Source organism: Lemur catta, chromosome 12, assembly GCF_020740605.2.
Source record: "Lemur catta isolate mLemCat1 chromosome 12, mLemCat1.pri, whole genome shotgun sequence".
Taxonomy (NCBI): Eukaryota; Metazoa; Chordata; class Mammalia; order Primates; family Lemuridae; genus Lemur; species Lemur catta.
Window position 1 is genome coordinate 47615311 of NC_059139.1, and position 24891 is coordinate 47640201.

The 24891-nt window shown below is 37.5% G+C and overlaps 1 protein-coding gene across 1 annotated transcript in view; it reads right to left on the minus strand.

The window, feature by feature from the left end:
- Positions 1-63: 63 nt before the first annotated feature.
- Positions 64-24891, minus strand: part of ANKRD31 (ankyrin repeat domain 31) — a 105136-nt gene continuing 80308 nt past the window's right edge. The window contains exons 23-26 of the mRNA XM_045566407.1: positions 22180-22320; positions 15107-15209; positions 12530-12601; positions 64-209 (exon numbers count right to left, since the gene is read on the minus strand). Of these exons, the coding sequence (XP_045422363.1) occupies positions 64-209; positions 12530-12601; positions 15107-15209; positions 22180-22320 (462 nt within the window). The remainder of the gene's footprint in view (positions 210-12529; positions 12602-15106; positions 15210-22179; positions 22321-24891) is intronic.

Here is a 24891-nt window from a genome sequence, read left to right on the forward strand (position 1 = left end):
AAGAAAAAATACAAACATTTGTTGATAATTCAAGCAAATAATAAATTATTAAGAAAGAAGGCTTTAGAATGATAGTTCTTCACATTCCACATAGAACTTCCAATGCTGATCCATTATTTGGCATGGGAGAAATTCTTGATCGCTGATTAACAGTATTTCATTTATTTGTAGATACTGTGGGATGGTTTGCATTGATTCTCTGGAAGTTCCTATTTAAAGAAGTATCAACAAATTAAAAACTGCCTTTTAAAATGTAAGTTTTAAATTTAGTTATTAAAAATCCTAGAATCCAGTAAAGTCTATGTGAGAACATGCTTAACAGGTTTTCTGACCAAGACCTTCTTCATGCATTCCATTTTCTGTACCTGAGACAAAGCTATAAACCAGCACTGGCTGATCTTGGGAGAGAGAGACCTATTTTCAGCAAGAAAAGGAAGTTTCTGAAGGTAGTTGTCTAAGCTCTTCTGTCCTCAATTTCCAATAAATTGAGAATAAAATAGTTATGAAGATGAAATGAGATTCTGCATGTGAAATGCTTAGCATACTGCCTGGCATATAGCAAATAATAAATATTAGCTGTTATTATTATTGTTATTGATTACTAAAAAGAGTCTTAGGTTAGAAGACAGATGGTCAATTTCCTAGTCCTGACTCTGCCATAATCTTTATGTGTGATCTCAAGGAACTTATATGGCTTCTCCAGACTCCCATCTCTCTAAGAAGTGAGAAGGTTGAAGATCAAGAAGGTTCCTTTTGGCTTTGCCAGTCTAAAGGGTCAATGATCTTAAAACTGGTTTCTTCAAGCTCTCGGATAGTCTCAGAGAGATTTTGTCTCAGAGATTGGCTATATGAGCTATACATCATCCAGCAAATTGAATCTTATTCCACAGATAGCACCAATATTAGTGTGACCCCCACCAGGTGGTTTAAATTAGACATACCATATGGTCCCAGAGCTTCGTTCATGTCTAAGCAATACAATTGTTTTATATAATCACACATCTGCAGGACATCTACTGTTTTTGATGTCCAGTACCCATTTATTTTTCCTGTGGTGACCCACCATTATTCGCCTCTGTATGACCATCCTTTTCCCCATATTTAGCCCATGTGCTCCCAGTAGAGTTGTTCTCAATCCCTGATCAGTGTAGATCTAAGCTAATCAGTGAATAAGCATTGATTCAGGGATGAGATCATAACCCATTCAGAGGTGAGATGCAATGAGATTTTTGTGGGTCTTTCAGGGAAAAGTCACATACATATTCTTCTTCTCTAGACTTGAACCTGGAAGCATGTATCCCTGGGATGATGAGAGGAAAGACTATTAGGATGGAGCCAAAATGAGGAAATGGAGCTGAGAAATGGTAAGCAAGAGAAACTGGGTACTTCATCTTGCTCTTTGAACCTTGCATAAAACCTGAAGACTGTTACTGGTCTTTCATGTACACGAGTCAATAAAATTCATTTTGGGGGGGTTTAAGCCAGTCTGAGTTGGGTTTTAAACTATCACTTATAATCCAAAGAATTTTAACTTTTTTATACCTGATCCATATGTAAACATAATAATTCCTTTATTAGTAGCTTTATTTTATAGACCTCCTATAACAAGGCTTCCCACAGAAGTTGGGGGTGGGGAACTTTCTTGTCTCAGGAAAATCCCATAGAAATAAATCTTTAAATATTAATTTAAATTCATTTCCTCAATGTTAGCTTAGTTTCATCATTTAAACCCTATTGTTTCCACTAGTCATTTTCTCCCGAGATACTGTCCCCCACTTTGGTTATGATTAGAGCAACTTAATGTATCTGTACCTAGTTTCATTTATTTATAATTCATAATTTACTCCTCAATTTTTACTATTCAGGCATGTACAAATACTTCTATAGGATTGATACTCAGAAGCAGAATTACTGGTTTGAAGGGTTTGTAAACATCTTGATTTTTAAAAGTTTCTGCCAGAGTACCTTCCCAAATGCATCCTTTTATACTACCACCAATAGTATATGACAGCACCCATGAGAGTACCTGTTCTTTTCCTCCACATCCTTGCTAACACTGAACATTATCAGCTTTTTAAGTTTTGCCACTCTGATGGTAAAGAAAATTTCTCTAATATTTTTATTAATTTATTTTTTTAGACACAGGTCTTGCTCTGTTACCCAGGCTAGAGTACAGTAGTGTGATCGTAGCTCACTGCACCCTCAAACTCCTGTGCTCAAACAATCCTCTTGCCTCAGCCTCCAGAGTAGCTGGGACTACAGATGCATACCACCACATCCAGCTAATTTTTAACATTTTTTTGTAGAGACAGGGTTGTCTCACTATATTGTCCAGGCTGGTCTTGAACTCCTGGCTTCAAGCAATCCTCCTGCCTCAGCTTCCCAAAGTGCTAGGATTACGGGAGTGAGCCACTGTGCCTGGCCTTTCTATTATGTTTATTGGCATCTTCCTAATTACTACATAGCGTGAGTATCTTTCATATATTTAACATCCACTAAAATTTCTAGGACTAGAAAAATGTCTATTAAAAATTCTGTCTTTGAACCAGTAAAGGAGATATTAAAAAATAAAAGAAAAAGTAAAAAAAATTTTATCTGCATTGGTTTGATCAAATATTAATCAGAACACCGAGCTAATTAGGTCAGGAGTTTAATCTCTGTACACATCAAAATTCTGCTCCAAAACTGTATTCCATAGTTCACCAGGCACCTTCACTGGAGTGTAGATGTTTAGTTAAATCTGGTGTTCCAAGTGAAATAAAGCTAATAGCTCATGTCTTGGTAACAAGGGATTGCTACAGCATTAGTCTGAAATATCTATATGCTTGAATATTTAACTCAGCCACTGCTCCAGAGAATCACTGCTTACAGTTCTTATTCTATGAAGACTAAAAGTTTTGAGACAGCTCATTTTTATTACTTTTCAATAACAATATGTAAGTTATTTTTTAGCAACACATTGACATGACTGCTGGAAGCAGCTGTGATACTTCAGGTTATCGACTTTCACAATGTTGTATGAAACTACCAACAAAATCAACAAGACCATAATACCTAATTCAAATACAGTTTGACATCTGAGAAAAACTGTTCTTTTTTTTTTTTTTTTTTTTTTTTTAAGGCAGAGTCTGTGAGATAGGTTGCTGTGGCATCATGATAGCTCACAGCAACCTCAAATGCCTGGGCTCAAGCAATTCTCCTGCCTCAGCCTCCAGAGTAGCTGGGACTACAGGCATGCACCCCCACGCCCAGCTAATTTTTTCTATTTTTAGTAGAGATGAGGTCTCACTCTTGCTCAGGTTGGTCTTGAACTCCTGAGCTCAAGCGATCCTCTAGCCTCGGCCTCCCAGAGTACTAGGATTACAGGCGTGAGCCACCACGCCTAGCCTTAAAACTATTCTTAATAAAGCATAGACGAGATGACTGGGGTTGGGGGCAGGGATCTATTGACACCCTGGCCTTGGGAATTCCTACATGTGGTGCCTAAGAGGCAGAGCAGGAAGGCCCCTAGCTGAGAGTATATACACTCACTGATGGCACAAAGCCCTATCACCTTAGACCTGTGCTTCCGTATAGTCTTTACTTCTTCATAGCCAGCACAACTTCAATCACATCATCCTGCTCTTAATCCACTGCTTGAATTTTCAGTATAAAGTTTCTTGCAATGAGCCAAATTACCCAATACAATTTACTATGTATAAATTGCTATTAACTATTATTTTATAGCTACCTAAAAAGGATTTTTGGCAAAGTCTGTTAGTTGCTTCCATTTTTGCCTTCTTGTTTTTCCCCTCAGTAAGAGAATCCTGGGCAATGTGTCACATGGAAAAACTGTATTTTTCAGTCTTCCTTGCAGATAGGTGTGTCATATGACTAAATTCTAGCTAATGAGATGTAAACAAAAGTGTTGTGTTAGACTTCAGGGAAGGTTCCTTAAGAGGACAGAGAGCAGGAAGCCCTTTTTTGACTCCCTACTTTCCTTCTTTCTAATTCCTAGAATGCAGATGTTATAGCTGGAGATTCATAATTATTTTGGGCCATGAGTTTACCTCAAGATGTAACCGGTACTGAGGAAGATGGAGCAGAAAGACCTGATGACTTTGTGGTGCTGCTATGCCTCCTTGGGATTACCATGGATCCAGCCTTCTCCATGAAAGAATGATTCTTTGTGTATTTAAACCACTGTTACTTTGGGTTTTCCACTACATGCAGCCAAATTTACTCCTACCTAACACAGAACTCAAATTCTAAGAAGTCGATAACAAATTTTTGCAAAGACCTAGACCACCAATTCTACCTTGGGACTTTGGAGGCATAGAGAGATCTTGAATATATTTAGGCACATGAGGGATCATGACATGAAAAAATATAAAACTCACCCAAAATGCCAACTTTGATATCCTTTTTACTATAATAAGTATATTATAAGAACTTCTAATACATGAGAGCAGATGAACGGATGCCTAAAAAGAAGAATACACACAGGACAATCTATACTTTTAGGTACTGGTATTAGGATGGCAAAGTGTAAAGCCTCACTTATGTAAATGCAGCCATCTTTATAACTATGATAATTCCTATTGTTCCATAGTTATTGTTTTGAAAACTTTTACATACATCATCTCATTTGATCCTCTTGCCTCTGATGCAGCCACATGTGGAATTAGGGAAAGCTGGGAAAAATCAGAGCAAGGGTGGACTTGTATGCATAAAAACCCTAGCGTCTCCTTCCAAAGCATAGGATTTGCCTCAAGTCACAGGCCTAAATAAAAGTACTTTTAAGGGAGAGCCAGGAGAACTTCAAATAAGATGAGTTTTATCTTATTGGTAATAAGAAATTACCAGTATGTTGTTCACATAGAGAAGATCACCACCCAAACTACAGAATGGCAGGCAGGAGCTTCACAGGGAGCAACCTGTCCATCTTCCTAACTGCTATACTGAAAATAAGGTGGCCCAAACTTGGGATGCCTGAGATGATATAACAAAATTATTTTAAAAACAGTGCTTTCAGCTGGACATTTGTTAGCCCAGCAACTTCTGGAAGTGGAGTTTTCAATAAAGCAATGCTAATGTTATAACTCTTTTTTCCTTTTGCCTTACAATTCCCACCATTCATCTTTGTCAAATGAGAAAATACCACATAACGAGAAAGCTTTCTGTAAAATTGTGAAGTGTTAGTTAACATTACTTTGCACTCTCTCTCTCTCTCCCCCCCTTAAGGGCTGTAATGAATTAACAGAAAGGGACCATTTTAAGCCAGTCTCTCTTTTTTTTTAAGCAGGGCTGACTTTATTACTAAAATCAACTGGGTGTGATGGTTTTGATTTACATCTTTCTTAACAGGTTAGCCATGAGCAGCTAGTACAGCCATAGATTTATATGGTTAATATTCTAGCTGGTAGCCATTTATAGCAACAGGGACATGGCAGCCAAAATCCCATCCCCAACTCCACTCAAATTCACTGTCAGTATACATATACTTCCCAATTTCGAACAATCACAGGACTTTAGGAAAACTACAAATGGCTCTTTAGTAGCAGAAGGTGGCACTTCCAAGGTAAACACACGGAAATGAAGCTCCGGAAACATGTGTATTATATAACAAAGCATAGTAAGACCATCTCATGGTTTCTTAAAGAACAGCTTCCTTTCCATGTGGTAAGACTGGAAGACAAAAGAGACCATCCTTACAACACACCTGTTATCATCACCTTTCCCTCTTTTCTTCTGTTCCTCCTCCTCTACCACCCACACTGTACTAGGTCTCCCTAAACTCCTTCCACCATGGCATTCCCTCCTCCTTTCATTCCACCCAGTACTGCCCCAGACTATCTGCTTTACCAGGATCCCGCACCTTTGGCTGACCACTGCTTCTCGCTTCCAATTTTGTGTTGCTATCCACAAGAAAATACCCATATATGTTGGTGGAAAAACAAAAAGCAAAACCACATACATACAGAAAACTGAAAATAGAGTAAACCCCATATAAGTAAATGTAAGAATATAACACACTGATTTCAAATTTTTGTTCCCAGTTTGAATTTTTAAATAACTATAAAATTTCTAGGTGATTTTATTACATAAGAGTATAAGCTTCAACATTATATACTTACCTGGCAGGGGAGATACCATGATCATAAAATTATTTAAATCATTTTAGGCAAAAAACATTCAGTCAAGTTAGAGCCAAAGAACCTCCCTAACTTCTTCCTTTTTTGAAGTTGAGCAACCCCTTGCTCCATGTTCATATATTCCTACCTGAATGCATGAATACCAATATATAATAATATTTTTAAAATTAATTGCTTTTTCTTTTCTTAAAAAATGAAACATGTACAGTTTACTATACCCACTTTAAGTAAAATATATTATGGGCTCTATTATCAGTCTTCTGAGAAATAAATAATAACCTGTAACTACTGTAGCCAAAGACACAGTTCTAGGGTTGAGATGCTCTTCTGTGGGCCCCACTCTGTGCTCACTCTCTAGCACATCCTGGGATATGCTGTTCTGGTTTCAGGGCTTCTATTGCTAGTTTTTAGTGCTATACCTTTGTACATGTTCCAGGTGTGGCCTACAGGTATGGTCTTTCCCCACCCTTTCCCTACTCTACCTCCCCCTCCTGCCCAGGTAACCAATGATAACAATCCAGAGTTTATCTTATCCTTCTGTAATTTGTTTCTGTGCTCTTATGATATTGCATATTTGCCTAGCACTTTTCAATACCTTAATCCTTGCAGAAACATGTGAGATAAGAAAGGGAAACAATCCAAGTAGTTAGGAAACTAAGCTTTGGATTTTATTTTCCTGATCTAATAATTAATTTATATTACTTAGTATACTCATTGTTACTTAATAGAAACTTAATAGGTTGCACAAAATATAGGCAGTTTAAATGTAAAAGAAAAGTGAGCAAAAGTTTCACCACCAATCCAGTCTATACTCTTACTTTAACACTTCAACCCTTATACTACTCCCATCAAGCTCGGGGCTGATGAAGAGAGACAGGAACAGATAAAGGGACACACCTAAATAGACCTTCCTCCAAATTGAAATCTCCCAAACACTGGAATTTTGCTTTCACTTTAGCCCTGACAGTTGTGTTGAGGGTAGGGGGCTGAGAGAGGGAATGAAGCACCAAGATTTAAATATGGCATATAAAATATTTAAGTTCAATATCCTTTATAGGAGATTTTACTCTGGGTTCATTAGTAATTGTTACTGTCCCATGGAAAGATCGTAGAAAAACTAAGCTGTTGTGATCTGCAATAATATGAACTGACAGGTAAAACACTCAAATACAAGGAACAAACACAAATGCACGCGCATACACACACACACATACTTATGCAGTCTGACAATATCTACTACTTGTTTTTTCCCTATAACATTCATAGTCCTCACTGTGAGGAGTACTGAGTGGAATAGTGCTCAGTGTCTAGTTCTGCTTAACAGGACTCTGGGACCTGAAGGAGATGAGGAGGACTAGGAGGATTAAAACAGAAACTCTGTCACTGAAAGAATTTTTTTGACAAGGAGGGGAGAAATGAGAACCCTGAGAAGTAGTAATTTAACCCCTTCCTTGGTCAAACAATTATCATCTTCTTTGCAACAATAATGAAAGACATTTACTTGTAGCTTTGTGACAAAGAATTTTTCCATCAGGAATTGTAAATTCCACCAACCCACTGGTTTGGGGGCCAGAAGCACTTGTCCCTTTAATTTTCTCTTTTACATGAGGTAGATTCCTTCAGCAAAGTCAATGGCCTCAGAGATCTGTAAACATAATTTCTAAACAGTAGTAGCACATTTAACATAATTAGGAAAGCCATTTATGTGGATATTTGGCTCTTCTTGTTGCCTGCTCACCCCCAACAAGGAATGCACAGCTAAGGAACCCTTCTGCTCATGCACGAGGTGGGGAGAAATAAATCCTCTTCAAGTAATATCACCAAATATTAGGTATACAAGTCTACTTAAACAGAACCACCAGGTTCATTTCTAGGCAAAAGAACTATTTTTGTTACCTAGTTCCCCAAATTAATGCTTCAAAATGACAAGCTAATTTGGCAGATTAAAAATAATTTTAACTTTTGCTTTTTTTCCCCCCAATTTTTTAAAAATTTCCTTAGTAGATCTAAAGCAAAAATAATCAGATTTCTTCTTTTAACTAATGGCTTGCTTCTGAAACATCACTAATCTACGAACTCTTTTCATTTAACCCATTTTACCTTTCTGGGTCTCAATTTCGTCATCTATAACATAGGTTCTAGACTAGTTGACATATGAGGTTCACTTTTAACGTCAAAATTTTCAACTCTGATTTCCTGGACTGTTCTTACATACTAAGCAACCTACATCTCATTAGGATTTTGGAATGAAACTTTGTTTACTCTGGTTATAAATGGAAATGAAAATAATCATATATACATTGTCATTCCAATGAGCTGTTTTTACTCACAACACTTTGGCACCAAACATGAAGGTTTTCCTCACACCAAACACTTGTCCAACTCCATGACACCAACTGGGTGTCCTACAGTTCAATTCAATTCAATTCTGACACTAACTACCCAGAGTTAGTATCAGGCTCCACAGGTTTAAGGGCTCAGTCTCACAAGACTACTCTCACTTCGGACATCATTTGCAAGTAGCAGGTCCCAGGTTACTAACATGTCTGTTCAAATTGTCTACGAATTAGGGAGTTTTCACAGTAACTCTCCTCCCCCAAGGTTCAATAATTCAATAGAATGACTCACAAAACTCAAGAAAGCACTTTATACTATTACCAGTTAATTATAAATTATACTTCTCAGGAAGAGCCAAATGAAAAAGATGCACAGGGCATGCCATCTCTGGGCATGCTGCCCTCCCAGCACCTTGATCTGGTCACCAACCCAGAAGCTCTCTGAACCCTGTCATTTAGTGGTTTTTAGTGGAGGTTCCCTCACATAGGCATGATTGATTAAATCATTGGCTGCTGGTGTTTAATTCAATCTTTGGCCCCTCTTCTCTCCGGGAAGGTTAGAGGGTGGGGCTGAAAGTTCCAAGCTTCTAACTCAAGGTCTTTCTGGTGACCAGCCCCCATCCTGAAGCTATCTAGGGGTCAGCCAAGAGTCACCTCAGTTAGAACAAAAGATGCTCTTATCACCCTTATCACTTGGGTAATTCCAAGGGTTTTAGGAGCTCTGTGTCAAGAACTAGGGACAAACACCAAATCTCTTTCTACGACACCACAATCTGAATCAGAACTATAATGCCAATCAAAGTAAAATGATTAATTATTTCAATAGATGGTAAAAATACATTATGTTCTAGTTATGTTGGGAAAAACATTCTATACTATTTTAATATAAAGTTCAATGCCTTTTTTTAAACAAAGGGATCCTAAAGGATAAATATGGTGATAGAGTATTACGTGATTTGATATTTAAAACTAAATTAATAATCTGATATAGATTTACATAGATAAGATCAAAAGCCATCTGTGAAAGCTATACTAGAATCAAGAAATAGACCTGAAGTATAATTACTTAGAAGTTTAAAACTATTTAAGCCATTGTTCTTTGGGGAAAAGTGAAATCTAATAAGTGGTTTGTTAAGCTGAATTGGGTAAAGGGTATTTGATTTTATATGTAAAGTGTTCATGTTTTTTGCACATTTGGTTGTATGAAAGTAAACCCCAGAATTCTACTAAAAAGAAGCTCCTAAATTGCCTTGATGATCAACAAATACTTAGTAATTTTTTTTTCTTTCCTCTCCTATCAGTGGATATATTATGTACTTTACGAATTAGGTTAAAGGAGTGTTAATCATGACACCAGAGTGAAAAAAATTACAACTGAAATAATAAAGAATCAAGAGTTGCAAAAAAGTGCTGAAATAAACACCCTCAGTACTATTATCAGGCACCCATCTTCCTTGGGTGTTCAAAGTTTAAAAAGTTCTTAACCACATAAAACAGAAGCACCTGTGAACGTTTGTGCTCTACTATTACATATACTTTTACTGAGAAATGAAACACAATAACAATATTGAAATGAAGAAAACTCTGTCTTTAAAGCCATTTCATTTATTTACAACAGATTATCAGTATCCCAAGGACTGTTTTACTAAATACAAAAAAAGAGCTTATTTTTCCTAGAAAAGCATGTTCTATTTTCAAATGCACAAATGATATTAGGTCCTCATGGAAGAAAATATAATTAGTGTGTATTAAATGATTGCTTGGCATTATCCTAAATGAAGTAACTCAGGAACAGAAAACCAAATGCCACATGTTCTCATTTGTAAGTAGGAGCTAAACTATGGGCATGCATGTCATACCGAGTGACATAATAGACACCAGAAACGCAGAAAGGGGGGGGAGTGATCAGAGTGGGGAAAGGGATGAAAAATTACCTATTGGGTTCAGTGTACACTATTTGGGTAGTGGGTACACCTAAAGCCCAAACGTCACCACTATATAACACCCATGAAACAAAATTCCACTTGTACCCCCTGAATCTATTGAAATAAAAAAAAAATGAGAAAAAACAATGGAAAAACATTTTTTTAATTCCTTTCTTTTTTGCATAAACCAGAAAAAAAAACAAAAGAAATTTAAAATAAAAAAATAAAATAAATGATGGTCCTCAGGTGATACTTGAGATATATATATATATATATTTTTTGCTTAGATGAAAACAATTTGTTTAATGTGTTTTGAGTATCTTGGTAATATGGTGACAGGGAACATAAATATATAAAATTGGCTTTCTAGGTAAAAAATGAAATATGAGCTATTTTAAAAAATGTTTGAGATGATGGATATTCTAATTATTTAGATCTGATCACTATACATTATATGTATCAAAATATCACTATGTACCCCATGAATATGTACAATTATTTGTCAATTAAAAAATTATCACTTCCATGGCTGGGCGCGGTGGCTCACGCCTGTAATCCTAGCACTCTGGGAGGCCGAGGCGGGTGGATCCCTCGAGGTCAGGAGTTCGAGACCAGCCTGAGCAAGAGTGAGACCCCGTCTCTACTAAAAATAGAAAGAAATTATCGGGCCAACTAAAATACATATAGAAAAAATTAGCCGGGCATGGTGGCGCATGCCTGTAGTCCCAGCTACTTGGGAGGCTGAGGCAGTAGGATCGCTTAAGCCCAGGAGTTTGAGGTTGCTGTGAGCTAGGCTGATGCCACAGCACTCACTCTAGCCAGGGCAACAAAGCGACACTCTGTCTCAAAAAAAAAAAAAAAAAAAAAATCACTTCCAAATAAATAACCTTGTGAAAAAATAAGTCAATATGTCCATGTCTAATGATCACAAACTGCATAGCAGTTTGGGAGTGTTTATTTTTTTCCCTTCCAGTTTATACTGACATATCAGTGAAGATTCCCTTAATAACACAGAAGAGGAACAAGCAGGCAAAAAAGTGAGAGGCTTGGGAGGAAGTTGAGAAATTTTAAGGGAAAATGCACCATAGACTCACTCCATTTTAAAGCTTAAAACGATTTTAGAGATAAAGGATCCTTCAGGGATTTCATCAACAAAATTTCATTTTTAAATGTTTGTGTTTTTATGTTTAAAGTCCTTGATTAGAAACAACACATCCCCTCAAATGTGTTAACATACTATGTTTCAACATTCTGGAGTCCATCAATACATTGACTTGAGTTACTAATTTACTTAGTTTTTTGTGCAGAATCAGAATAAAGCTCTTTCATTGTCTTTGATTTACTGAAGAAAGTCTTAAGATGGCAAGATTAAAATTTTTTTATCATTTCTCTTTATGATTCAGGATTTTCTTGATACCATGAATTCAAAATCATACGTAAATAAGTTGGACATTGATGCTCCTACTATTTATTCTATGGAATGCTAATAGATATCATCTAGTTAAATAAGTTTAGGACATATTGAATCACAAAGCTAAAAAGATTTCTTTATGATTTCTCATAAAGAGGGAGACTGAGAGGGAAGGTTCTCTTTAAAATTTGTGGCTGAGAAAATGTAATGGGCTATCACTCTTATATCTTATAATTAGAAACAGGAAATTCAGATAAAGGACATAATGTTAACTAACCCAAATTCTATTGACCATTGGTTGAATTCTTCACCACAAATTCCATTATAGCCTGCAAGATCTAGGCACGTCCACCTATTAAGACGGTCAATCTAAGCAAATCCAGTTTTAAAACAGCAGTCCTTTGGATCATATTCATGCTTTCACTCACTCATTCATTCATTCATGTATTCAATGAACATTATTCAATGAACATTTATTGGGAAGCTATGGTGTGCCAAGCATTTAGGAATACAGGAAGAAGCAGAGCCCCTAAAAGTCTCTCTGAACCCAAAGATTTTCTTAGTCTATCAGGAAATAAAAACAAGGTAACCAGCAATTATTTATAATATAGAGTGATATGCATAAGATTTGACCTATTTGATCTATCTGCACAATATGTAGAACCTAAACATTTCTTATACAAGCAAATGAAATTGAAAAGTTTCTTTTTTTTTTTTTTTTACCTTGTCCAAATTTCGTTTTCTCAAACACCAATTTGCTCGGTTCCTGTACCGGGTCATCTAAACAAGGCACTTCTGAAAGTGAAAGGGAATGTTAGTAATAATTTTGCTGAATTAGAGACTGCCCTGGTCAAACCAATACGCATGGTCACTCTAGCTATGGGTGACCCTTATTCCCCAAAAAAGACACTATTCTGAAGAGTGTGGTCATCAAAAAGTTTAAGAGAACAGATTATGTTTGTGATCTCAGGTAGGCTGGTGAAAGCCACATAGACTTATTTTTTTTTAGACTTTCTGGTCTCTCATTGTCAGAGCCATGATTTCCATGATCATATTTTTTATATGCAGAAGAGGGAAAGATTCTCTCTTGAATGCTTGTCTTGTAATAGGGGTAGAGAGTTTTACATTTTTATAATCTGTCAGGTCTTTGGATTTCTGTCAAGTACCACAAAAACAGCTACAAAAGAATCCTAATCAAGCTGGGTGTGATGGCTCATGCCTGTAATCCCAGTGGATTTGGGAGGCTGAGGTGAGAGGATCTCTTGAGGGCAAGAGTTTGAGACCAGCCTGTCTCTACAAAAAAATTTTTAAAAATTAGCCAGGTTTGAATTTGAGGCTGCAGTGAGCTATGACTTGCACCACTGCACCCCAGCCTGCCAACCTGGGTGACATAGTGAGATCCTGTTTCTGAAAAAAAGAAAAAAAAAATCCTAATCAAACAAAATTCTAACAGCAGCCTACGGAATGCCAACAGGGATCTGTCTGTAGATTCCTGGGCCCTATAATAACACGAAACTCTTTATATCATAAGGCAACAGTTTAGAACCCATTTCTAATTTCGTGCACACTTTATAGGACTTACGCACCCTCTGAGGAAGGAGATGCCTAATTGGGGTTTGAAATGCTTGCCTAGTAGAACTAGAAAATCTGAGGACTAGATGACCTTTATGATATAAGAAAGAACCTACAGTTCTGCTTAGATTCATCGGGTTAGAAACTAGAAGGAGAACGGGTTTGCTCGGTTTTCTTTCAACTGTGTTGGTGGGTGGGGGAAGAGAGAGTGCTTTAGCCGAATCAAAGCAAAGGGCTGAATATCAAGGGCTGTCAAATTATCATCTACGTAAGAAATCAAATACTATTAGACATCCAAAGTCTATAGTCAGGCTGGCTGAGGGTCACTAAAAATTCAGGTTACTGGGCCTTACCTCGTGATTTGATTAGGTAGATAAGCAACCAGGTTAGGAACCAAAAACCATGAATTACTACAAGAACTCCTTCCAGTTTCTTAAGCCCTTCAGCTTCCCTACAATTATTGCTGTTACCTGGTCTGTTTCTCAAAAATAATGAAAAGCATTTTCAAGGCTGTCTTCAGAAAACTGGGGAGAATGCACCCTATTTTATGAAGCCAGTTTTTGAGACAGAGAAAGATCTTACGAGGTTAGGGTGGATTAGGTGTTAAAGTTAGGAGAGGAAAGTAGTTTGAATTATTGGGGCTTATTGTAAGAAAAGGAATAATAACGGTTTAGCTGCTATAGAAAACAGTTTGGCTATTCTTCAAAATGTTAAACACAGAATTACTACATGATACAGGTTGAGTATCCCTTATCACACCCAAAATGCTTGGGACCAGAAGCGTTTTGGGTTTTGTATTTTTGAATATTTCATATACATAATGAGATATATTGGAGATGGGACCCAAGTCTAAATATGAAATTCATTTATGTTTCATATACACCTTATACACACAGCCTGAAGGTCATTTTATATAATATTTTTAATAATTTCATGCATGAAGCAAAGTTTTAGCTGTGTTTTGACTGCAACCCATCACATAAGGTCAGATGTGGAACTTTCTATTTGTAGCATCATGCAAGTGCTCAAAAAGTTTTGGATTTTAAAGCATTTCAGATTTTGAATTTTTTGAATTAGGGATGCTCAACCTATATAGCAATTCCATTCCTAGACCTATACACAAAAGAACTGAAATCAGGTACTCAAACAAATGCATGTATATGCATATTCATAGCAGTACTATTCCCAATAGCCAAAACGTGAACACCACCCAAATACCCATTAAATAATGAGTAGACAAACCAATTGTGGTATATCCATATAATAGAATATTATTCAGCCACAAAAAAGAATACTGATACATGCTACAATGTAGATGATCTTCAAAAACATTATACTAATTGAAAGAAGTCAGACACAAAAGGTCACATATGGTATGTTTTCATTTATATGATATGTTCAGATAGGCAAACCCATACAGACAGAAAGCAGACTGGTGGTTCCCAGGGACTGGGGAAAATACAGAATGTAGAGTAATTGATGGAGAGTAACCTGCTGATTAGGTAGGTACAGGGTTTCTTGATAAAAGTGCCTGGAACTACACAGAGGTGGTAGCTGTGCAATGTTGTGAATGTACTAAATGCCACTGGCTTGTTCACTTTAAAAGGGTTATTTGTGAATGTTATATCAAAGGAAAAAAAGATTAAAAATAACCCAAAGGAGTGCTTTCTCAGTAGGTTTGGGTGTTTTTATCTCATAACTAAGAAATGGGTGTTGGTCTGCACATACCTGGAAGACAAGTTTGATGTTGCTGAGATACCAAGTTTGGTTCTGGAAGTATGGGTACTTCCTCAGAAACATACTTTAATAGCTCCTTCCCAAGATATGTTACCTGTACATAATTAAGCACAGAATTTATAAATCATACATTCTTTAAGAGGCAAATACACCTATCTAATGAAAATTGTAATTTTTATAAAGTATTGACCATTGTGTATCATGGATTGGCAAACTACAGCCCATGGCCAAATCCAGGCTGCCACCTTCTTTTGTAAATAAGGTTTTATTGGAACGCAGTAATGTTCATTCATTTACTTAACGTCTATGGCTACTTTTATGCTACAACAGAATTGAGTAGCTGTGACAGACCATATGCCCACGAAGCCCAAAACATTTATAATCTGGCCCTTTACAGAAAAAAATTATTGACCTTTGTTGTGTATCATTAACTGTCTTATCCATTCACTTATTTAACAACCATTAATCCAGCACCTGCTACTTTACAACTTTAAAAAAATCGATATTACATCAATAAAATTAAGCCATAAAAGTAAAGGTACTTTTCAAGAAATCATATATCTAACTGATTAAATTAATAACATTTCATGTCTATATATTCATGTTTTTGTCTGTTTGTGAACTTAGATATTATTATCAGTCCAAAAGGTCAGAGCTTAGCAATATCTACACACGAATGGGTCGGGCTGTGGCAGACTGGAAAATACCTACCAGAAATGTTCTGGGCCCAAGGGTCTTTGTGTTCTCTACTCTTAGCTGTAGGACAATCTAATAATATAACTCCAGAGGCAAGGTTCACTGTAGGCAAAGTATCAAGATTCAACTCAAACATCCCTTCCTCCAGGATGCCTTCCTGTATCCTTTAAGCTCAAGGAATGACTTTCTTCTTCTAGGCTCCCATAACTTCTGTGTTCATATTTCTGTCACAGCACTTATATATATCATTTAAATGAAATTATGTTTTAATGTATCTGTTTCTATTAAACCATAAGCTCCTTGAGGGCAGGGTCTGTGTCATATTTATTTTTATACCCTCAGCATTTCACATAGTGCCTGACAGTCCTGGGTAAAAGACTCTGAAGTCCCAATTTTTAAGCAAAATTTTTAAATTCTTTGAGCCTCAGTTTGTGTGTTTGTAAAACAAGTGCCTCCAGCTTATGAAGTTTTTGTGAGGATTAAAAGAGATAATGCATGAAAACCATTTGGCATATTGTCTAATATGTCTGAGTGCTCAATAAATGCCTGTTAAACTGAACAGCGTGACGAAGGTCTGGGGGGATCAGTAGGGTACAGGCACCGTTTGGGCTCGAACCCATGATCAAACAAGGCCTGGTAATGGAAACAGAACAGATCTGGCCTATCCAGTGTGCCAACCCCTCCTCACTTCTCAAGGAAAGAAGTAGAGGAGGGACCCCTGAATGCCATTTGTCAGTTCTCCAAACAACCACTGGAAACAATGGATTTTGTATATGTTATGCTTTGACAATGTCCAACACACCTTACGTAACCATCAGGCTCAAGGTGTTCTCACCTATATCTCAGACTTAAAATACATTTTTATCACCTAGTGCTGGGTAATATTAGGTGACTTACACATACCACTAGGGGTAATTCAGACATACAAAAAACACAGCCTTAAGAAAATCCACTGAGTTAAAAATCTACTTTCCATAAGGTAGAAGTGATTTATTGAATAGGTGAATGAATAGACCTCAAATAGGCACTAGATCACTTCTGGAAACTGCATTTCATGTTAGTGTCTGTGTAAAACTTCCAGTTGGCTAAAGCATAAGAGCAAACAGTCATCACATTTGCATATGACTCAAAATTTGAATCCTAAACTAAATCTCATTGGATCCAAATCTATGGTAGGAGGAGCTGAAGGCTTGGCTCTTAGGCTCTTAGACTACATAGCCTCCAGTGATCTCAACAACTTTGCCATCCAATGCCCATTTTGATGAAGGGCAGCTGATGGGATGCCACCTTTCCCCAGATGAGAACATGTAAGAGAGATGGAGCTTAGTGTAAGACCTATTCTGTGAGGATATGTATAGGTTGCTGTGATTTTGCTTTTCCAAAATGTAGAAATGCAGGGGTGTTTTGTGCTAAGGCCACTGATACTTTCCTTGAAGCTTTACAGCAAAATCTTCCTTATTCCTCAGAAATTGGTCTATGCTAATTCCCTAATATCATGTCATACTTAGGAAGCAGCACGGTATGTGGAGAGTATATGTATGCATGAGTACACATGCGTGTGTATTTGAGGTGGACAGATAACTCAGCCAACCACTATTCTGGACATGCAGCTAATAAGCCAAGTGAAATTATCAATTAACTTTATTTTGGTAAGGTCTCTGGAAGAAATAAAGTATGGTATTGTCATTATTAATTGCTATAAGAAATGTTTCTCTATACCTTATGTACTAATATGCATCAAGAAAAAATATAAAACATAACCTGCCTTTGGATAGTAAAGAGGTATCCAAGAATATATTTCCCTGCTGGGACTCCATGTTATTTGAAAGTATCAGTCGATTTTTCATATGTCTTCAGAAAAACCATTTGTTAGTTTTGACTAATAAGAATCTGCTCATATATGATCAAATGACTATTTTAATTCCACCGCAAGTTTTAAGAAGCAAGTCTCATAAATTTTCAATACCCCAAGAGAAGAAAGAAGAAAGGATAATTGGTTTTTTTAAATCTCAGGGTAGAAAAAAGGCAAGGAAACAAAAGAAAACTGTAAGTCTTTTTTTTTTTTTTAAAGTTTGTTTTAATGCAAAAGACATTTTGGCTAAGAAAATAAAAATGTTTCTCAAATAAAATATTTCTTTAGGAATTCAGAATATAAGACAGAAAGAAGTTTCAAAGTATAGTAACTGCCTTGGACAAGCTGATTCTAGGGAAATGATGTAGATAAAATTCACCTTCATAGTGCCCACCTCCCCATTCCAGGGGCTCCTTCTCTGTATCCCCAACACTCTGTGCAGCCAGAAGCAAGAGAAGGCTCTTCACATTATTTATGTTTTCAGGATCCCTAACTTCTAGATATTTGTATTTTAAAAGAGGTCCATATCCCTAACCATCTCCTTCTCCTTCCTTCCCTTCTATAATGTAGCTGAGTAGAAGCTGGGCTCACAGGAGGTTTAAGACACTCTGAGAGTGTGAGTAATTGACTGAATGAGTTTGGTTGTATGTCCAGATGAACAATTTTTCTCAATTCCTATATTCCCCCCAACCTTTCCATATCTTGATATTCCTAATCATGGTGGTGGGAAGAAATTTTTTTAAAAGTGGGGGATGGGAGTGGGGGGGGAGGGAACTATAGAGAAAATTCAACACTAAATCCAAAGGAATGGAAAGGGTGGAAATAAGGATGGAAGTTCACTGAGGCATCTGGATGGGAAGTATGCTTCAGAAGAGATCTGTCTAGTGCTCCTACTTTTAAAAATCAATTAATAATGACAATACCATACTTTTATACTTTTTAAAATAGCAGCCTACTTTTCATCTGCATCAATCCACTCTTGGGTAGTCATAAAATTGAACTGTCTTTGCCATTATCATGATTCTTATTGACTTTCATAGTGTAATTGTAACACAGAAAAGCATTTTTTCTGTGGAAGTGGGCAATTTTAGCTGCATAAGACTGAGGCTTTGTATACACTCATAAAAGTGGCTAGATAATACTGTATGCTTTTCTGAGCTCAGAGCAACCTGTTTGAAATGAAAGGAATGTGGGCCTCCCTTGTGCCATTGTTATAAATGCAGAAAGTAGTATATGGGGAATCAGAAAATCAGATTCTAGTCCTGGTTCTGGCATTTACTGGCCTAATCAGGTCCCTTAACCTCCCGAAACTCTGTATTCACATCCATTAAACAGGGATAATAGTTGATCTTTCTGCTTCATAAAGTTGTTATATAAAAGTGCTTTCTAAACTACACAGTGCCATTCAAGTCCTAGACTTTCCAAGCTGGAAGGTCTTTAAAAACCATCTAGAACTCCTTATTTTATACATAAGAAAACTGAGATTCAGAAAGGCTAAATGACTTGATCTAGATCAATGATTCTCATTCTAGCTGCACATTAGAATCACCTGGAATTTATCTATCTATTTATTTATTTATTTTGAGATAGGGTTCCAGCTCTGTTGCCTGGGCTGGAGTACGGTGGCTGGCATCATCATAGCTCACTGCAACCTCATACTCCTGGGCTCAAGTGATCCTCCTGTCTTAGCCTCCTGAATAGCTGGGACTACTACAGGTGCATGCCACCATGCCCGGCTAATTTTTCTATTCTTTGTAGAGAAGGAGTCTTGCTCTTACTCAGGCTGGTCTTGAACTCTTTGCCTGAAGCAGTCCTCCTGTCTTGGGCTCCCAGAGTGTTAGGTGTGAGCCACCATACCTGGCCTGGAATGCTTTTAAAAATATAACCCAGACTATTAGATCAAAAGCTATCGGGCTGGAGTCCACTAGGCACTGGTAGTTTGTAAAAGCCCCTCAAGTGATTCTAATGTGTAGCCATGACTGAAAACCATTGTCCAGGTCATATAATGTATAAAGAGTGGAACGAGGAACTAGCTTTGTCTCCTCTCATACAGAAATCACTCTGCCGCATCAGAATGGTGTCTAACAACTGGAAGGCTGCAGAAGCAGAAGTCAGTAATGCCTGCTGGGAGTAAGCACCAGGATTTCCTTGTCAAAGGAGGTCTGAGTCATCTCTGTGTCTAACGGCTCTGTCACTCTGATGCAGGGCAAGACCAAGTTTTCTGGCATTTCTTGCCTAACAACCAACCACCCTTGACCCCGTACCTCACCACTATTCTTAGAACTAGTCAATAGAAATGTTTACATTTACCAATGTAGCAAAAAGCTCCTTTCGTCAAGAAGTGATTGTGAATTCAGGAGTTACTCCAAAACAAGAGGAGGCGGATAGAGGTTTCTGTGGTAAACTTTAAAAGAGTCTTTTAAATATTGTAAAGAAACTCACTGGGGTAATGTTTCTCATCTGAAAGTATTAACTAGAAGTATGTGAGTGCCCATAGTAATTTTAAAAATTCTTTCATTTTTTGTTGAATCTAAAAAATTAATCCAAGCCTGCTCAGATAATCTGTATGAATATCTTATATCCAAAAATTGCTCTTTTTGTGCCCACATTTGCATGTGGCCTCACTATCACACAGGTGCTAAACAGCATGACTCTAATTGACATGGCTGATGGGAAAAACACTAGAGGCAACGTGATATGCACGTGAGGCATTAGTACAGAGTGAGGGCCAAATAATGTCACAGCCAGCTAGTCAAAGGCAGACAGGAAATACTGTAGTGCCAATAGAGAAAAAGAGTGGGAGACTTGAGTCATCACTGGGCATACTGTAGCACAGGCATATTAAGCTCAAAAGAACCCAAACTACAGCATTCAATATAATATCTGTCCTGTGAGCAAGATTCAGTTTCAGCAAAACAGTATAATCTATCACAAGTTTAAGAAACTTTGTAATAAAAATGGATTTCCATGGGTAAGAAATTAATTATTAATATTGGGCAAAAGGACTAAGGTGAACTGAAAGTAGATGGTCTGGAGACTCCAGGGGTGGGAAATAAACAAAACTTAAGGAAAATAAAAAATCAGAGAGACTATATAGTAGACAAATTCCAGAATGTGCTGATGTAAGTGAAGGAACTGAAACACAGCACTAGAAGCACCTCCCACAAAGGTCTAGGAGACCAAAATGCAGACTTGGGACACAGCAGGGACTAGGAGGCATGGTGGGTAAAGCTGGGATGAATGAAAAAGAGGAGAGAGGAAGCTGTGCCTCCTATTACTGGTGCACTAAGGCTCCCTGTAATGGCTAGTAGAGATCAAATGTATCTTCTACTCTTCGAAACAATAAGGGTGGATGTCTGATGATTCTTACTTTCCTGGGTGAATGAATCATTTTAAAACTGTCCCTGAAGGGGTGCCATGGACATCTGGAAGTAAAGGAACACCAGACCTCAAGGGTTTCAGTCATGACTGGGCTTTTAACTCAGAAGCCAGAACTGAGGAAGAGGCTACTAACTCTGGGAACTCTAAATGAAAATATTTCTTTTTGGAGGACTAGCAATTCATGGATAAGGATATTTTCAAACATAAAAGTACACCATAATTTCTGTAGGTCATAGGCTCCTTGCCCATTCCTCTTGTATTTAGGAGCAGATTTTGCTTTATTTCATTAAAATAATTGTTAGGTAGATAGTGAGAGATTCCGAGGGTCCTAGGGACAAAAGTGGGTGCTGTTGCCTTGGTGCAATTATCCCACCTGGGAAGAAGGATAAGGGTAGGCCCCCATACCCCCATCTTGGTTCTGCCTCACCTTAATCCTGTCTTGAGCAATTGCCATAGCAATCAAAGTGGTTCCATGGTGACCTCTGAACCATGAGGGAGGTCCCAATCTGGGCACTATAAAATAAGCAGCAGACCATAACCAGGCTCTTTTTGTGCCCTTCCTTTTGCTCTCTGTTTGCTGCGACAATGGGTCTGGTTGTCATCTGTGGCATATGTATTATGCTCTGGAAACTTGTATCTTGCTCTTGCTCTATAATCCTATCTTTCACTCCTCAATAAACCTCATTTTCGTGCTTGCCTTACTTTGGTGTGTCTAGTCATCCTTGGCCACGAGCACATCAAGAACCGATATTTCAGACTGAAACCTGACATATTAACACACATTAACTAAATTATTAATATGCCAGTGATCCCAAATTTTCTATATGGAGTCACAAAGACCTGAAATCCTTTGAGGGGACAGAAGGGGAAGACCAGAGGTATAAAAGTTTCTGATTCTAGGTGAGGAATAAGGAAGGGAAGGCACAAGTATCTGTGTGACCATGCCCATTGGGAATTCTGGCAAATAGGAGTTGTAGGAGAAAAAAATGTAGCATATCACTGAAGGGACACTTGAGGACAAAAGCTAGCTTAGAGATTGTTCAGATTTCTTAAAAAGGAAAAAAGTTTTATCATAAAAAAATATGTACCTTTACATTTGAATATGAAGTTAAAGATAAACTTAAGAATGACTCACCTTACTCCAAGCATAATTCCAGGTCACATAACTGTCACCTCCCAGAAGATCCTTGAGCCAAGTAACTGGGTTTTGATAAATCTGACCATTTTCTGCCTTGATTTTACCACTCAATAAAATACTGGCTTTGTACGTAGTATCCTGATGTGAAAAATCAAACAAAAATTAAAATAAAAACCAGCTGAAATATGTGAACTTCTGCTTTTGACCATGACAAAGTAACAGGGACCATATTTACCCTAACACCTGATATATTTATACAGATAGACAGACAGACATAGATACATTTAAAGTATCTAGAAATGGTCATGAAGGCATGCAACAAATAAAGAAATACCTATTCAACAGTATCTACAAAACTTAGGTTAAAAAGGTGAGAGTCTATGGCATTTTAACCAAGATAGCTTCCTTTTTCCCCACTCTCAGCTCAGTGAGGTGGAGACTCTACTCCAGATTGCTGTAGTCAAGACCACAGGACTCCCTGTTAGAGGGCTATCTTCCTGGGAGAGACAAAACTTCAGCATTTCTCATCCTGCCCTCAGCTATATCTGTTCCTAAGACTAAGTTCCAGGCAACTGCAGGAAAAAGGTGGGGACTCCCTTCTTCTGGTCCACCTCTGAGTGATGAGACAGTCTTTATCTTTGGCACAGCACCACTGATGCTAGTGGGACCCAGAGCATCCTTGCCTGGGCTTGTAAGGGGGATGGATTCAAGTTGGGAGAGGCAAGCCGAAAAGATATGAGGCTACTGCCCTCTCTCCAGTGAGTGCTCACCTCCTAAAGCAAAGGTATCACTTAGAGAGAAATCACCATTGTCCCCACCCCCAGCCCCAGGGCCACGGCTCAGAGATTTTGCCTGGGAAGAGAAGGAGGCCTTAAATTAAAGCAGATAGATACTAACCTCCTCCCAAAGGAACTAACTTCATTTGCAACAGATTAGGGAGAAGTTCAAGCTCAAGGGTACTATCAGAAATAGCAAAAGTTGCGGTAAAAGGCAACTGAGAGTAGACTGGCAGATTCATTGGAGATAATAGGCTAAACTGTAGGCTGGCTAGTTTTCAAGAGACAACTGAGAAAAGAGAGCTGGCAGGAGGTTTCCTAGGGTCATAATAAATTTCAAACACTGACCTCGGGAGCTACCCCATTGAAGGAGTCCACATTTGATTAAATTTGTCTGTAGAGCAATTTATGCCTCAGAACATGTTAAAAATAATAGAACAATCAATGGACAATAAGTGAAGCTTCATTATTGTGTGTGGTCAGGGAAATAGAGCCACACCAAGGCTTCAGTCCCTAAAGTGTAACATTGAAGTTTAACACTGAAGTAGGGAGAAATAGACTTCACTAAAACAATGAGCCAGTAACTAAATAAACAAGTGAATAACAATATGAATCCTAAGAGAAGGTAGGAGCCAGTACATAGAGTTGCTACAACACATTGTCTAAAATGTCCAGTTCTAACAAAAATTATGAAACACAAAAAGAAACAGGAAAGTAGACCAATAGATCAATGAAATAGAATAGGTAGTCCAGAAACAGACACATACATGGCCAACTGATTTTTGATAAAGGGTTAAAGGCAATGTGAGAGAGAATACTTTTTTCAAAACATGCTGCTGGAACAACTGGATATACAAATTCAAAAATATGAATGGAGATCCTACTTTGTACCACATGTAAAAATTAACTCAAAAGAAATCATACCCCTAAATATAAACCTAAACTATAAAAGTTCTAGAAGAAAACAGGAGAAAATCTTCGTTACCTTAGGGAAATAATTCTTAGATATGACACTAAAAAGACAATCCATAAAAGAATAAACTGATAAATGTGACTTCATCAGAATTAAAAGATTCTGTTTTAAAAGACAATGTTTGGGAGGCCGAGGTGGGAGGATCGCTTGAGGTCAGGAATTCGAGACCAGCCTGAGCAAGAGCGAGACCCTGTCTCTACTAAAAATAGGAAGAAATGATTTGGACAGCTAAAAATATATGTATATAGAAACAATTAGCCAGGCATGGTGGCGCATGCCTGTAGTCCCAGCTACTCGGGAGGCTGAGGCAGGAGGATCGCTTGAGCCCAGGAGTTTGAGGTTGCTGTGAGCTAGGCTGACGCCACGGCACTCTAGCCCGGGCAACAGAGTGAGATTCTGTCTCAAAAAAAAAGACAATATTAAGAGGATGGAAAGATAAGCTACAGTCTGGCAAATATATTTACAAATATATATTTGATAAAGGACTTGTATCCAAATTATATACATAAAAAACCTGTCAAAATTCAATAATAAGAAAATAAGTAACCAAAAAAAAATGGGCAACAGATTTGGACACTTCACTAAAGAATATGGATGACAAATAGCACATGAAAAAAGTTCCATATAATTAATTATTATGGACATACTAATTAAAACCACAATGATAAACTACAACCCATCTGTACATGTTACATACATACACATATCTATACTACATGTTAGCACGGCTAAAATTAAAAGGTTCATCTTATTAAGTGTTGGTAAGGATATGGAGGAACTAGAATTCTCATACACAACTAGTGGGAATGTAAAATGTTACAAACAACTTTGGCAATTTCTTAAAAAGTTAAATGTACACCTACCACATGATTCATCCACTCCACTCCCAGGTATTTACTCCCCCAAAATGAAAGTCTGTGTCATATCAAAACTTGTACATCAATATTCATAGTAGCTTTA